The 16686-nt window shown below is 38.7% G+C and overlaps 1 protein-coding gene across 6 annotated transcripts in view; it reads right to left on the reverse strand.

The window, feature by feature from the left end:
* Positions 1-16686, reverse strand: part of RSRC1 (arginine and serine rich coiled-coil 1) — a 365711-nt gene that overhangs the window by 257910 nt on the left and 91115 nt on the right. For all 6 annotated transcript variants that reach the window (XM_060197599.1, XM_060197601.1, XM_060197597.1 and 3 more), the window contains one exon: positions 11911-12081. In XM_060197599.1, coding sequence (XP_060053582.1) covers positions 11911-12081 — 171 coding nt within the window. The remainder of the gene's footprint in view (positions 1-11910; positions 12082-16686) is intronic.

Below are 16686 nucleotides of genomic sequence, written 5' to 3' on the forward strand. Positions count from 1 at the left end.
ACAAAAGGGAAAATAAAGAAATATTTAAAAAATTTAAAAGAAAAGCAAAAAATAATTTAGAAACTGCTAGTCATAAGAATTAATAACGTGAAATAATAAGATTTAACATAAACACAAAATTTTGAGATCCTACAACATCATAAAGCTTACTGTAAACTGTGCTAATTGATATTTAGAGCATATCAATTATCATCATTTCCATTTTACAGTATATACAGTAAATTCATATCAAGGATTAATCTGCTATGACAGGGAAACAATGAAAATTGACTATAAAAAGACCCCTGGGTACCTTCCCAAATTCTCTCTTTGTCTTTCCTTGTCTGAGATACTTTTAAAATTTTAGAAATTATAAAAAACCAATAGTGATATAAATGTTTGTTTTCCATAGATATGCAAATAAATTTGGTCCCATGGAACAGTAGCTGGTTTCTCGCCCATGTGGAAAAAGCCAGTTTCAAATAATTTTTTTATTAAAGACTTCCACTTATTTTAAAAGATATTATTTATTAATATGAGGGATAAAACAAGTGAGACAAAGAGACCCAGATACCACTCTGGTATATGTGCTGCCAGGGATTGAACTTTGGACCTCATGCTTGAAAGCCCAAGACTTTATCCACTGAATCACCTCCTGGACCACAGTTTCAAATCATTAAAGTAATCCTGTGACCCATATTCCCAATGGCCTCTATGTTTATCTGCTCTTTGCATTCTCCTTTCAGTCATTTGTGATATCACACTAATTCTCTCATTAATGAGTTTATGTATATTGTTATGACATAATTTTACTTTTTAAAAATATTATCCCTCAGTATACCCAAAACACAGTGACTCAGAATTTAAAGGTATATGTAAAATCTACATAGTCCCAAAGATGAAGTTCCTATCTTTGCACTACTCACTTCTCTCCTTTTATTCCTGAATATTGATGTAAGCATAACTTTTCTAATACCTCCTGCAAAAGGTCTCACTGAAATTTATATAATCTATGCAGTGAAACGCACTAAAAAGGTCCAGCCTGAGACTACTTTCACTCTTTGCTAACTCCTTCACATAACCTGAATTCCTCAGTCTCCTGTGACACGAAAAAAAGGAAACTAAAGGTACTTTCTCTCATTTCAAGACTTTTCACAGGCAGATAACCACAAAAAAGCAGAAGAAGAAGAAGGAGGAGGAGGAGGAGGAGAAGATGAAGAAGAAGATGATGATGAAGAAGAAGAAGAGGAGGAGGAGGAGGAAGAGGAAGAATGAGCTTACAATGTGTGTGATTTAATGCTCTATCAGGCATAATTCAAATCAAATCCCACTGGGCAATCTCTGGGATCATTAAAATGTACTGATGAAATGAATAAGAAAAAGGTGGTAACCTGGGGGAGAACCTAGGAAATCCTTGTCTCCTGCTTTTGCTGATCATCCTTTTGTTCTCTTGGATTCCCTCTCTTGACCTCGCCTTTTTGAAAAAATTACAGATTGTTTCTGTTGAATAAAGCTAATACCTAGTGACAAATACTCAGACCTACACAATAGAAATTGGGTGGTTAATTTCACTGCAATACAAAATACCCAACAACATAATGGGCCACTATTACAGTATTCAATAATTCAATTCACAAGGAAATTGTAGAAACTTTAATTTTAAAAGGGAGAAAAATCCAGTGCACATATTTTTAACAGAGATGTAGATGTTTACTTGCTTAATAAAATTGACAGTATGAAGATTCTTATGTATGTTACAATGACATGTGTTAAAGGTACATTCCCTTCAAACCAAACATTTACCCTCCACCACTGGTGAAAGGTAACAAGATCTCTTTACAAAGTCTTATCTTTTTCAATAAATTTTGCATGAAAACATGTTATACTGGCACAAAGTTGCCTGCTGTCACATTCGAAGTGTAATAAATGTTTAATGAAAACAACACCACACAGCTTGGTGTCAGACAACAGCTACCATACAGCACTGCTTTGATCCAAACAGACACTTAAAAGGAGTTCTAAGTATGCTCTGCACCACAGAACTCTATAACCTATATGCAAATAAGGGTAAATTAGCATAAATGACTTCTTGCTGCATAAAAAAACAAGAGGTAAGGAAAAATATGACAGGCTCTGGGAGTAAGTAACTGCTGTCAAAGTAGAGTCCAGCATCCCCAAATCAGTTCCAACACTGTCTGCCCAACACCAGGTAGAAAAATCTCATCAAGAGGAATTTACTATATGAAGCTCTACAACTGTAGACAATGGACTACTGTCAAGTAAAGAGTCATAGCCAACATATATATATACGTGATGAAAGGTTACTACTATATCATATCACATGACCGAGTCTAACACAGCTTCATAAGTACCATTATTCCCATTTCGCAGAAGAATCAATTAAGGTTCAAAGATAATAACTTTGAAAATTATGGATGACTTTTAAAGTAAGCAAACTAACTTTTAAATTTTCTGAATACCTTAGGACATTTTTTTCACAGATATGAAAACTTACATGTTCAAAAGTAGTAATTCCTAAAAACAGAAAGTCTTATTTCCTCTCCAGATGCTGTATCTAGACTCTCAAGATATATCTAAAATCATGTAAATGTAAATATATATTCTTGAAAAAATTATAAATGCAAGACATTAAAAATTAAAATTATTCAAACTTCTTGATAAAATCTAAGACAAGGTGGGTCTGTGTCTTCTACGTAATAGCTGTTGGCAAATGCTCCTTTTAGCTCCTAAAACACATGATACCCTTTCAGCTTAGATTCGATCTCTAATTGACTAGATCAATTTATGACATTATAAGGCAAATTCTAGTTAAGGGCATTCAAATGCCCCAGGAATTTCCAGAATCCGATTTAATTAACTGGTATTTGAAAAACGGTTTTGGGCAGGCAAGACAGCTATTTTACACCATTGGTGAGAATGTAAATTGGTCGGCCCCTGTGGAAAACAATCTGGAGAGTCATCAGAACTCTAGAAATGGAACCACCCTGCAACCCAACAATTTCTCACCTGAGGATATATCCAAAGGAAGAAAGACACCTATCTGAAGAGACTTATGTACACCTAGGTTCACAGAAGTACAATTTATAATAGCCCAAACTTAAATAACCCAGAAGTCCAGTGACAGATGAGTGTCTAAGAAAATTGTGGTTCACATAAATAACAGAATACTAATCAGGGGTTAACAATGCTGAAGTCCAACACCCCACTCTCTCAACTGGACAGATTATCCAGGCAGAAAATTAATAAAGAAATGAGGGACCATGGTCAGCGGGGAAGCAATTACAGAAGCCAGACCTTCAACCTTCTGCATCCCACATGATCTTGGACCCATACTCACAGAGGGTTAAAGAATAGGAAAGCTATCAGTGGAGGGGATGATATACGGAGGTCTGGTGGTGGGAACTGTGTGAAGCTGTACCCCTCTTATCCTATAGTTTTGTCAATGGTTCCTTTTTCTAAATAAAAAATTAAAAAAAAAAAAAAGAAATGAGGGAGCTAAATGAAGAGACAGATAAACTAGAACTACTGGACATTTTCTGAGTCATTAACCCCAAGAAATTGGAATACACATTCTACTCAAGTCCATATGGGTCATTCTCAAGGATAGACCATATGTTAAGCCACAAAGACAGCATCAGCAACTTCAAGAGCATTGAAATCATCCCAAGCATCTTCTCAGACCACAGTGGAATTAAACTAACACTTAACAATCAACAAAACATTAGTAATAGTTCCAAAATGTGGAAGTTCAACAGCACACTACTTAACAACTACTGGGTCCAATAGGAAATAAAGGAAGAAGTCAAAATGTTTTGAGAGTTCAACTAAAATGAAGACGCAAGCTATCAAAATATTTGGGACAGTTAAGGCAGTGCTGAGAGGGAAGTTCATAGCCATACAAGCTCACATTAGGGAACACGAAAAAGCACAAATGAACAGCCTGACTGCACATCTTAAAGACCTAGAAGAAGAACAAAGGAACCCTAAAGCAACCAAAAGGACAGAAATCACTAAAGTTAGGGCAGAAATAAATAACACTGAAAATAAGAAAACCATACAAAAGATCACGAAAGTAAATGTTGGTTCTTTGAAAGAGTGAACAAAATCAACAAACCTTTAGCCAGACTCACAAAACAAAAAAAAGGGAGAAGACCCAAATAAATCAGATTTTAAATGAAAGAAGAGATATCACAACAGACACTGCAAAAATTCGACATATCATGTGAGACGTCTATGAACAACTATATGCCACCAAACTAGAGAACATGGAAGAAATGCATGATTTCATAGACACCTACAAACTTCCAAAATTAAAGAGGAACTAGATAATATGAACAGGCCCATCACAGCTAATGAAATTGAAAGAGTTATCAAAAATGTTCCCAAGAATAAAAGTCCTGGACCAGATGGCTTTACAAATGAATTCTACAAAACCTTCAAAGAAGAACTAATACCTCTACTCCCAGAATACTGAAAACACTGGAATACTCCCTTCCAGCTTCTATGAAGCCAACATCACTTTGATACCAAAAGCAGATAGGGACACAACCAAAATAGAAAATTTAAGACCAGTTATCTCTGATGGACGTAGATGCTAAAATATTGAACAAAATTCTAGCCAAATAATTCTTCATCATGACCAAGTGGGGTTTACTGCAGGGATGCAAGGTTGGTTTAATATACATAAATCAATCAACATGATCCACCACATCAATAAAAGCAAGACCAAAAGCCACATGGTCATATCAATAGATGAAGAGAAAGCCTTAGACAAAATACAACATCATCCCTTTATGATCAAAACACTACAAAAAATGGGAATAGATGGAATATTCCTCAAGATAGTGGAGTCTATATATAGCAAGCCTACAGCCAACATCATACTCAATGGTGAAAAGCTGGAAGCATTTCCCCTCCGATTAGATACTAGACAGGGCTGCCCACTATCACCATTACTATTCAACACAGTGTTAGAAGTTCTTGTTATAGCAGTCAGACAGCAGCAATTAAAAGGGATACAGACTGGAAGAGAAGAAGTCAAACTCTATTTGCAGATGACATGATAGTATACATAGAAAAAAATTAAGAATCCAGCAAGAAGCTTTTGGAAATCATCAGGCAATACAGTAAGGGGTCAGGCTACAAAACTAACATTCAAAAGTCAGTGGCTTTCCTCTATGCAAACACTAAGTTAGAAGAAATTGAAATCCAGAAATCAATTCCTTTTACTACAGCAACAAAAATAATAAAATATCTAGGAATAAACCTAACCAAAGAAGTGAAAGACTGGTATACTGAAAATTCTGAGTCACTACTCAAGGAAATTGAAAAAGACACAAAGAAGTGGAAAGATATTTCATGTTCATGGGTTGGAAGAATTAACATCATTAAAATGAATATACTACCCAGAGCCATCTACAAATTTAATGCTATTCCCATCAAGATCCTAACCATTTTTTTTAGGAGAATAGGACAAATGCTACAAATGTTTATCTGGAACCAGAAAAGACCTACAATTGCCAAAAAAAAAAATCTTGAGAAGACAGAACAGAACTGGAGGCATCACACTTCCAGATCTCAAATTGTATTACAGGGCCATTGTCATCAAAACTGCTTGGTACTGGAACATGAATAGACACACTGACCAGTGGAATAGAACTGAGAGCCTGGAAGTGAGGCCCCACACCTATGGACATCTGATCTTTGATAAAGGTGCCCAGACTATTAAGTGGGGAAAGCAGAGTCTCTTCAACAAATGGTGTTGGAAAAAATGGGTTGAAACATGCAGAAGAATGAAACTGAACCACTATATTTCAAAAAATGCAAAAGTTAATTCCAGGTGGATCAAAGATTTGGATGCTAGACCAGAAGCTATCACATACTTAGAGGAAAATATTGGCAGAACTCTTTTCCGCATAAATTTTAAAGACATCTTCAATGAAATTAATCCAATTATAAGGAAGACTAAGGTAAGTATAAACCTATGGGACTACATGAAATTAAAAAGCTTCTGCACAAAAAGAAACCACTACCCAAACAAAGAGACCCCTCACAGAATGGGAGAAGATCTTTACATGCCATACATCAGACAAGAGGCTAATAACCAAAATATATAAAGAGCTTGCCAAACTCAACAACAAGAAAACAAATAACCCCATCCAAAATTGGGGAGAGGACATGGACAGAATATTCACCACAGAAGAGATCCAAAAGGCTGAGAAACACATGAAAAAAACGCTCCAACTCTTTGTCAAAGAAATGCAAATAAAGACAACAATGAGATACCACTTCACTCCTGTGACAATGTCATACATCAGAAAAGGTAGCAGCAGCAAATACTGGAGAGGTTGTGGGGTCAAAGGAACCCCCTGCACTGCTGGTGGGAATGTAAGTAGGTCCAACCTCTGTGGAGAACAGTCTGGAGAACTCTCAGAAGGCTAGAAACCTACCCTATGATCCTGCAATTCTTCTTCTGGGGATTTATCCTAAGGAACCCAACACAACCATCCAAAAAGATGTGTGTATACCTATGTTTATTTGTAATAGTTATAACCTGGAAGCAACCCAGGTGTCCAACAACAGATGAGTGGCTGAGCAAGTTGTGGTATATATACACAATGGAATACTATTCAGCTATTAAAAATGATGACTTCACCATTTTCAGCAGGTCTTGGATGGACCTTGAAAAATTCATGTTAAGTGAAATAAGTCAGAAACAGAAGGATGAATATGGTATGATCTCACTCAGGCAGAAGTTGAAAAATAAGATCAGAAGAGAAAACACAAGTGGAACCTGAACTGGAATTGGTGTATTGCATCAAAGTAAAAGACTCTGGGCTGGGTGGATGGGGAGAATACAGATCCAAGAAGGATGACAGAGGACCTAGTGGGGGTTGTATTATTATGCTGGGAAATTGTGCATATGCAGCCATATCTGCCATGTTGCCCCCTCAGGCTACTGCTAGTTCCCACGAGAGTTGGGACATTCTCAGAGTGCCTGTTCTGCCATGTTGTGACCTCAGGGCATTGTCTATTTCCCCACAATATTTGGAGTGCTTTGGTTACTCCTCCCCCCCTCCAATTCTCACGAGAGTTATTATCCTATCCTGGAGTGCTATGGTTACTGCTCCCCCTTCCCATTCTCGCGAAAGCTACTCCTATAAAAGCCCTTCTTCTTCCACACCTCGCTCTCTTGCCAGTGCTCCACTTCGGTGTTCAGACGCAGGAAAGGTTACTGCGTGAGGCGGCCATTTTCGCTACCTCCATGTGGCCCAACCTGCTTCTCTAGCACCCAACTCTGAGGTGCCAGCGCAAATAAAGATTTGTGTTCCCTCTTCGCTCCGGACCTCCTCTCTCTCTCTTCTCCGCGGCACAAAACAACATTGTTATATGGAAAACTGGGAGATGTTATGCATGTACAAACTATTGTATTTACTGTTGAATGTAAAGCATTAATTCCCCAATAAAGAAATTAAAAAAAAAAAAAAGAATGCTTAAGTCATCTCCTTTGCCTCATTGTGGATGAAACCCTTAGGAACCATACTAAGTGAATAAGCCAAAAAGGAGGGAAAACACCAGATATTATCATTCACAGGTGGAACTTAAGAAACTAAGGCAGAGGGTGTCAGGCAGGAGGGCAGTGGGTTAGGTGCACATGGCGTGAAGCACAAGGACTGGAGTATGGATCCCGGTCCCCCAAATGCAGGAGAGTCGTTTCACAAGTGATGAAGCAGGTCTGCAGGTGTCTATCTTTCTCTCTCCCTCTCTGTCTTCCCTTCCCCTCTCTCAATTTCTCTCTGTCCTATGCAAAAATGGTTATAATAACAACAACAATAAACAACAAGGGGCAACAAAAAGGAATGAATAGCCTCCAGAAGCAGTGGATTCACAGTGCAGGCACTGAGTCCCAGCGATAACCCTGGAGGCAAAAACAAAACAAAACAAAAAGTACAACCTAAGGTAGAAAGGGAATACACTTGGACCACTGCACCAAGGCAAAGGACTCTGGGGAAATAGAGGAAGGGACAGAGCTGGGGGTCGGGGGGGTTGTGGTCCTGGTGAATGACGGTGGGAAAAAGTCTAATTTGGGGGAGACAGTATTTTGCAGATATCTATCACAAGGAGATGAGAGGCTGTATCCATTGTCAACAACTACACTGTAAACCATTACCCCTCCACAATAAATTGGTTTAAATATTTCAATGCAGAAACAAAGTGTGCTTTTAAGCTAACATTTTACCATAAAATAAAATCATTTTATATACCACTTTAAAAAAAAAAAAAAAAACAGTTCGCTTGGAGAGTTTGTACGCTTTGTATGCACACAGCACAGGTTCCAGTCTAGGCCCTATCACACTAAAAGACACTTCCTGTTACAGTGGTTTTCTTTTTTTTTTTTTTTAAGTCTGTGAATGTTTTAATTTTCTTTTTATTTTCTTTTATTTTATTTATCCCCTTTTGTTGCCCTTATAGTTATTATTGTTGTCGTCGTTGTTGAATGGGACAGAAAGAAATGGAGTGAGGAGAGGGAAGACAGAGTGGGGGAGAGAAAGATAAACAGGTTTTATTTTTTTTTTGTCTTCCTATAGCTGTCTTCATTTTCCTGTCTGAAAAAGTTGGCCTAGAGCAGTGAAGCTCCAGTGATGACAAAGGGAAAAAAAAGTTTTATAGAACTATTTAATTGTATATATATTTTTAACTTGCATATACAATGTTTCCATTGACTACTATTAAAAGACTTGTTTGATTTCATGGTAATCATTTGCACATCTTCATATATATATATATTTACTTATCTACCTGCATGAAATCCCCAAGTAGGACTGACCTGTGTCTTTACTATCTGGCACAGTATTTGACAAATAGTAAAAATTTAAATGTTGGTGGCTAAACAAGTGAACAAAGGAATGAATAAGCTTGTGTGATCAATGATAATAAATACTGGACCTGTTTTAGCTCACTTGAATAGTGCCAGGCTTTGCAATGCAGGTGCAAAGCCCAGGCCCCACTGTGTTGATGAAAGCTTCACAGCTATGATATTTTTTTCTTCCTATTCTCCCTCTGTTTTCAACTGGAGAAAAAAACAAAACAAAACAAAACAAGTCTAGAGTAGTAAAATCCCAGAGATGAAAAAAAAAAAACCCAAATAATTCATTTACAAAAAGTATGCACATTACTGAGTTATACAAAAGAATACAATACATGGGGTTAGGTGGCGGCTGAGTACATGTTACACTGCAAGAGGTCTGGAGTTCAGGCTACCAGTCCTCACGTGCAGGAGTACAACTCTGAAAGTAATGAAGCAGGGCTGCGGGTGTCTCTGTGTCTCTCTCCCTCTCTATTTCCCCCACTTTCTCAATTCCAGTCTCTATCCAGTAAATAAACAAATAGATAAATAAAGGAAAACAAAATAAAATAAAGTTATTTATTTATTTGAAAAGAATTTAAGATACATTCTCAGTCCTGAATAGCTTAAGTATTTAGGGGAAAACATGTAAGCTTTCGTAAAATGATAAATTACTTCTAGAACAAAGCAGGATACATATATGCACAATATAAACACTAATATCTTAAATACTAGTGCAGATCCTCAGCTCTAACTAGGAAACAAGGCGTCATGAGAAAAGCCACCTTGCACTGTGGTCCACCAAGCCCTGAAGACAAGCAATCTACACACTGCTTACAGGCATCAGTACCCACAGCCTTCCAGCTGATCTGATACTTGTGGTTATGATCTGTTTGTTCTCTTTTTGAGATTTACGAAATAACAGCAAGGGGGCCAGGCAGTGGCACACCTGATTGAGTTCACATGTTACAATGCACAAGGGCCCAGACTCAAGCCCCCAGTCCCCGCCTGCAGGGAGAATGCTTCCCGAGCAGTCAAGCAGTGCTGCCCCCTCCTCTCTACCTCTCCTTTCCCTCTTGATATCTGTCTCTATCCAATGAGTAAAAATAAAATAAGATAAGATAAAATAAAATAAAGAAGCATCAGTTACAGGTAGGTAGGAAGGAAGAACAGCAGGAAGGATAAAACTATCTTTCAAGCCTGCAACCTTCAGAAATTAAGAATTTTTCATACAGAAAAATCTTTCCTGAAACCATCTAATCTCTCTTTTTATTTCACTCATTTTTCTTACCTTTAGGACTCCCAGGATTTGCTTTATGCAACATGAATTTTATACAAGTGGTGCAAGTATTATTTTAAAAAATGTAGAACTTGGCTAGGCAGAAAGCAAACTGTAAAGACCAGTAAAATCACTTCACAAAGTCATATAATGTCTAAAAAGTGCAAGCTATAAGAAAATGGAGAAACACGGATAAGAAGGGAATTTCCTGATTGACATTAGTTTATTCATCCTCATTTTTTTACTTTTATTTTGCCACCAGTTATGGGGCTTCATGCCTGCAGTACTTCACTGTTCTTAGCAAACTTTTTCTACTTTTTTTTTTTTTTTAATCTCCCTTTGGTAAATGGGAAGAAACTGAGAGGAAGAGAGGGACACAGAGAAGAAGAGATACCAGCAGCATGCTCAACTACTTGTGAAGCTTCCTCTCTGTAGGTGGAGACCGGGGGCTAGAAGTTGGCTAACTTGTACTCTAGTGCAGTAACATGTGTATTCTAGTGGGTGAGCCACCACCCAGGACTTCATTTTATTTATTTATTTGACAAAACACTTTGTTATTTGGGGTTAGTTTCTTTACTGCAATAAGCATTAACGGTTGTGGTATGAGGAACAGGAAAAGGCCGCATGATAATTTGATCTTCCAAAACCTCCCGCAAGTCTATCATTCCAAAGAACAATTAAAAAATCAACCATCTGGCAAGGTTTATATCATTTTAAGTCTGGCAACAAAATTAACAAGGAGACTATGAAAAAGAAAAGGCTAGAGGAAAGTCCTGTGTTCTTAATTATTCACAGAAACAAACTCTAAAGAACCACGTTGAAGATCTTGATAAGTAAGCCCTTCAATTTAACACTAAAACTGAAACATTAAAGACAAATACTTCTGTCACTAAGACCCCAATGCTCAATTTGAATAGAATAAACAGGATTACAATGAGTTTTTAATTAGAACTTCATTTTAACAATTGTTTTTAATATTTTATGTTTATTATTTAATGAAAGGGAAAGAGATAGACAGAGACAGAGATCAGATCATTGCTCAGTGTTAATAACCTACCAGAAGCCAGGGAAATAACTCAAATGCTAAACCTTTGAACTTGGATACCTTACATTCCCAGTTTAATCACCAGTACAGAACTGCGTGCACCAGAGTCTAGTTCTGGCTTGTGTGGGGGTCTGTAGGTCTCTCTCTCTCTACCTGTCTCATATGAAAATTTATCCTCCATATGTAATAAATAAGTCTTTAAAAACTAACCTACCAAGTTATACCACTTAAGAATATTCTACTTTCTTTTTTTTTAATTTATTTATTCCCTTTTGTTGTCCTTGATTTTTTTTTATTGTTGTAGTTATTATTGTTGATGTCATTGTTGTTGGATAGGACAGAGAGAAATGGAGAGAGGAGGGGGAGACAGAGAGGGCGAGAGGAAGACGCTGACACCTGCAGACCTGCCTCACCGCTTGTGAAGTCATTCTCCTGCAGGTGGGGAGCCCGGGGCTTGAACCGGGATCCTTACGCGGGTCCTTGTGCTTTGTGCCATGTGTGCTTAACCCGCTGCGTTATCAACTGACTCCCAGAATATTCTACTTTCAGATGGTAGGGCAAACTCAAAATTATTTTGACTTGTTTTCTCTCTCTACTACATTCTCATCTTTTATTTATCTTCTACTCTTAAAGCAATTCAGTCAAAAGGGTGAAAATTTTTTAATCTCAGAGAATGAAAACATGATTTGAATACTGCCATGAAATAACTGTCATTACTTCCAAAGATGTGATTCAACTTACCCACGTTTAATATGTGAATCTTTGTCCTTGCCTTTATCCTTCTCCTTTTCTCTTTTCTCCTTATCTCTGCCTCTCCGCCGTTCTCTATCCCGAGACCGGCTACGTGTTCTTCTATGACTGGATCTTTCACTGCTTCGACTATGAGAACGTGGACGAGGTCTTGACCTGGACCTGTAGCAAATAGAGTACATTAAGTCCATTTAGTATCTTTTATGTGCTGTGGAATGAAAATAGCCTTGAACTTATCCATAAGAATAAAACTTAGATTTAACAAGGACCGGCGTAAGGGTCCCGCTTCAAGCCCAGCTCCCCACCTGCAGGGGTCGCTTAACAGGCGCAGGTCTGCAGGTGTCTGTTTTCTCTCCCCCTCTCTGTCTTCCCCATCTCTCTCCATTTCTCTCTGTCCTATCTAACAAAGACGACATCAATAACAACAACAATAACTACAACATCCATAAAAAGCAACAAGGGCAACAAAAAGGAAAATAAATAAATATAAAAAAGAAAAAAATTTTTTAAACTTAGATTTAAATTTATCTTTAAGTTTATTACTTTTGCTCTTAATTTTGTTTTTGATTTTTAAGATTAACTTATTACCTATACAAAAGTTTCACAGGGAAGAAAAAAAGAGATGGGAAAAGCGGGGGGAGAGAGAGAGAAAGAGTCAAAGCACTGCTCTGTTGTATGTTCCTGAACTGAGCCTGGGAACTCTCAAATACAAGTCTTTACCACTGAAGATACTTTAAATACATACTCTCAAATTTGAGATACTCTCAAATACAATACTTTACCACTGAAGATATTTCCTCAGTTGCTAAAAGTTTTTTGTTTGCTTGTTTAAAACTTTGATTGAGATAATTTGTAAACCACACCATTCACCTGTTTGAAGCATTCGATTCAGTGACTTTAAGAATATTCACAGAGGACTTCTGGAGGTATGGGCAAGAAGTAATAAAGACTGAAAGACTGTGCTGGGGGAAGCTCATAACACAATTTACAAAGTTAGAGGAAACATGCTGAGAGGCAGGTGTGTGTTCAAATGGGTGGAGGGAAAGCTAACCTCATCAAAGCAAGGACTGCAAAAGGTGAGTTAGGGCAAGAGACTGGCATACTTTAATGATGACTCTTTAGTCACTATCAGGCCACCCCATCAGCTGGGGCCCTATTTGGGGAGTCCTGAGATTCCCAAACAGACATGATGGGCCTAGACCTCAAATAAATTCCTCTCTCCATTGTTACCAGTCATTCGTTTGAGGAACAACACAATAGGCCCCTTTGTGGGTCCCCATAAGACCTTGCCCTCAACTTGGATCAACAATGTAGAGAATGTTCCATCCTCCGAAGGGAGGCTGGATAACACTCTATGATACACCTGAGGAAGATGGGTCCTAATACTGGGGCAGCTTGGAATGTTCCTACTTATGACCACAGAATGTGAGCTCAGATCTACAGGGATGCAGAGGTCACATAGGCTCCTAAGCTGAATATAGGCCCCAGATCACATCAAATCAATGGGGTTTACAGTCAACGATATTTATACACCTTTCCCATATTTGGGAGCTACTCTCTTCCCTGATCCTGCTTTCTGGTCCTTCTGCCAGCCATGACATCACCTCCCCAGATGATAATTAGGATCCACCTGCATACCAGATTTCAGGCTCAGATAAAAAACAACAACAACAACAAAACACTAGTATAGCCACAGGCCTTTAAGAATATAACTAAAATATGCCTACTAGCTATCTACAAAATGGAGGGCCCCCCAACTCTTCATCTGCATTATTCCAGCCTTTAGGTTCATGATTGTTCAACAATTTGTTTGGCTTTGTATGTTAACTCTATTTTCAACCACCAGATTCCAGATACTAGCACGATGCTGACCAGACTTCCCTGGACAGACAACCCCACCAGTGTGTCCTGGAACTCCACTTCCCCAGAACCCTTCCCCACTAGGGAAAGAGAAAGACAGGCTGGGAGTATGGATCCACCTGTCAACACTCATGTTCAGTGGGCAAGCAATTACAGAAGCCAGACCTTCCACCTTCTGCATCCCATAATGACCCCGGGTCCATACTCCCAGAGGGTTAAATAATAGGAAAGCTATCAGGGGAGGGAATGGGGATACAGAGTTCTGGTGGTGGGAACTGTGTGAAGTTGTACCCCTCTTATCCTATGGTTTAGTCAATGTTTCCTTTTTATAAATTAAAAATTAAATAAAAATAAATAATAATTTTTTTAAAAATGGTGGAGTAACAACTTGGGATAGAGGTGGCTTGAAGCCAGAGCTTCAAGTTGGAGGAAAACAGATGGACCCATTTTGAAGTGCAGGCAGCACTGGATAGCAGAGACAGAGGAATAGGGTGGCCAGAGGACAGAGTGCTATCTGAAATGGCAAATACTGCTGGGCCTGAACCATGGGCAACAATGCCCATGGCAACTGTCAGATCAGGAACTGGAACCAGAGCAGGGGGAAACAGACAGAGCCATATTAAAATGTCCACCTCCCAGTGACATGAATAACGGGAAGACTCTCCCTGTAGACCTCCACCTATAAACAATACAGCCATAGCGCCACCTATTGACTAAACAGCAGAAACCACACCCAATGGAAACATGGATAAGAACTCAAAGGATCACCATCACTTAGACAACCTGTCTGACTTTGATACACTAAGCGAATTATGAAGACAATCCATGACACCAACGATAGCATACAAATGCACATTAAGCCAGAGATCTTTTCACCAAAAGCTAGGGAAATCACAATGAGAACTCTGAAAGGAAATGCTGGAATTAAAGGAAACCCTGGGAAGCTGAAGGCCTATCTGAGAGGCTTTGTATCCAGAATAAATCAGTGTGAGAACAGAATAGCAGAGCTTGAAGACAGCACCACCGCACTCTCAGGGTGGAAATACAAGCCCAAGATGCAAGGAGGGAATGGAATGATATTTTTACAGTATTAAGAAATAAGAATTATCACCTGAGGTCTGGGAGGTGGCGCAGTGCTAAGTAAAGCTTTGGACTCTCAAGCATGAAGTCCCGAGTTTGATCCCTGGCAGCACATGTACCAGAGTGATGTCTGGTTCTTCCTCTCTTCTCCTAGCTTTCTCATAAATAAATAAAATATTTAAAAAAAAAGAATTATCATCCACGTGTATTCTGCCCTGCCAAACTTTCCTTCAACTATGAAGGATAAATCAAAAAGCATCTCAAACATACAAGAAACTGAGGAATTCACCACTACCAACTCTGTCTTTTTTAAGAACTATTGAATGTTGTCCTACAGGAAAAGAACTAAAGGAATTCTCACTCCAAATGAGGTAATCTGTGGTAGAACAGAAATAGGAGCTCAGGGGAGTGGGGCTGTAGCGCAGCGGGCTAAGCACAGGTGGCGCAAAGCACAAGGACCGGCATAAGGATCCCGGTTCAAACCCCGGCTCCCCACCTGCAGGGGAGTCACTTCACAGGCGGTGAAGCAGGTCTGCAGGTGTCTATCTTTCTCTCCTCCTCTCTGTCTTCCCCTCCCTCTCTCCATTTCTCTCTGTCCTATCCAACAATGACAACAATAACTACAACAATAAAACAACAAGGGCAACAAAAGGGAATAAATAAATAAAATAAATAAAAAAGATAAATAATCTTTAAAAAAAAAAGAAATAGGAGCTCAAAGAGTCGGGCGGTAGCACAGCGGGTTAAGCACAGGTGGCACAAAGCGCAAGGACCAGCGTAAGAATCCTGTTCAAGCCCCCGGCTCCCCGCCTGCAGGGGAGTCACTTCACAGGCAGTGAAGCAGGTCTGCAGGTGTCTATCTTTCTCTCCCCCTCTTTGTCCCCTCCTCTCTCCATTTCTCTCTGTCCTATCCAACAACAACGGCATTAATAACAACAATAATAACTACAACAATAAAAAAAAAACAAGGGCAACAAAAGGGAAAATTTAAAAAAAAAAAAAAAAAAGGAAATAGGAGCTCAAACAATAACAACAAAAGGAGCAAACACACAGGAAAAGGGAGGGCAGCACCAAGGGGCAGAATGATATGACCAATGTTGGTTTACCAACACCAAGTACCAAAGACCTAGACATCAGGACAGAAACCCAAAAATCTCAATCTTTGCCTCATCTTCACTGGAAGCAGGAGGAAAAGTGTTGGGAGGGATAGGTCTGGAAGAGAGGGATGAATACAGGATGACTTCATATGGAGGTGGAACTGGGGAGACAGTTAGAAAGGAAGAACATAGGAGGAAACTTAGACTTAGGATGGTGTTCTGTACCGAAGCAAGGAAGACTGGAAGGGTAAGAGTATGGAGCAGACACCTATTACACAGAACTGGGAAACCATAATTTATTAACTCCACAATAAAATAAAACAAGAATATGCATAGAAATGTATATCTCTCACCACAATTAACTCTGAAAAGAAGTCTTGTGCCTTCAGTTGCCACCCCTCAGCACCCACCTTTAAGTGAGAACTAATTTAGTCTGTCTTTAAATATGTATCTATGTTGGACGATTTCAATAAAAGGAATCATATGATATGTGGTCTTTAGTAGATGGCTTCCTTCCATTACCATATTTTCAAGTTTCATCCATGGCACAGTATATGGTAATACACCATTCTTTTTTTATAGCTGAATATTATTTCTTTTCATAACTATACCACATTCTATCTATCTGTTGACAGACATTTGAGTTGCTTCTACTCTTTGTTATGAATATTGTTGGTAGAAGTACTTACGCTGAAGAAAAAGGGGGGGAGCCCATTGACTATTGCCACAG

The sequence above is a fragment of the Erinaceus europaeus genome, chromosome 9 (assembly GCF_950295315.1).
Source record: "Erinaceus europaeus chromosome 9, mEriEur2.1, whole genome shotgun sequence".
NCBI classification, from domain to species: Eukaryota; Metazoa; Chordata; class Mammalia; order Eulipotyphla; family Erinaceidae; genus Erinaceus; species Erinaceus europaeus.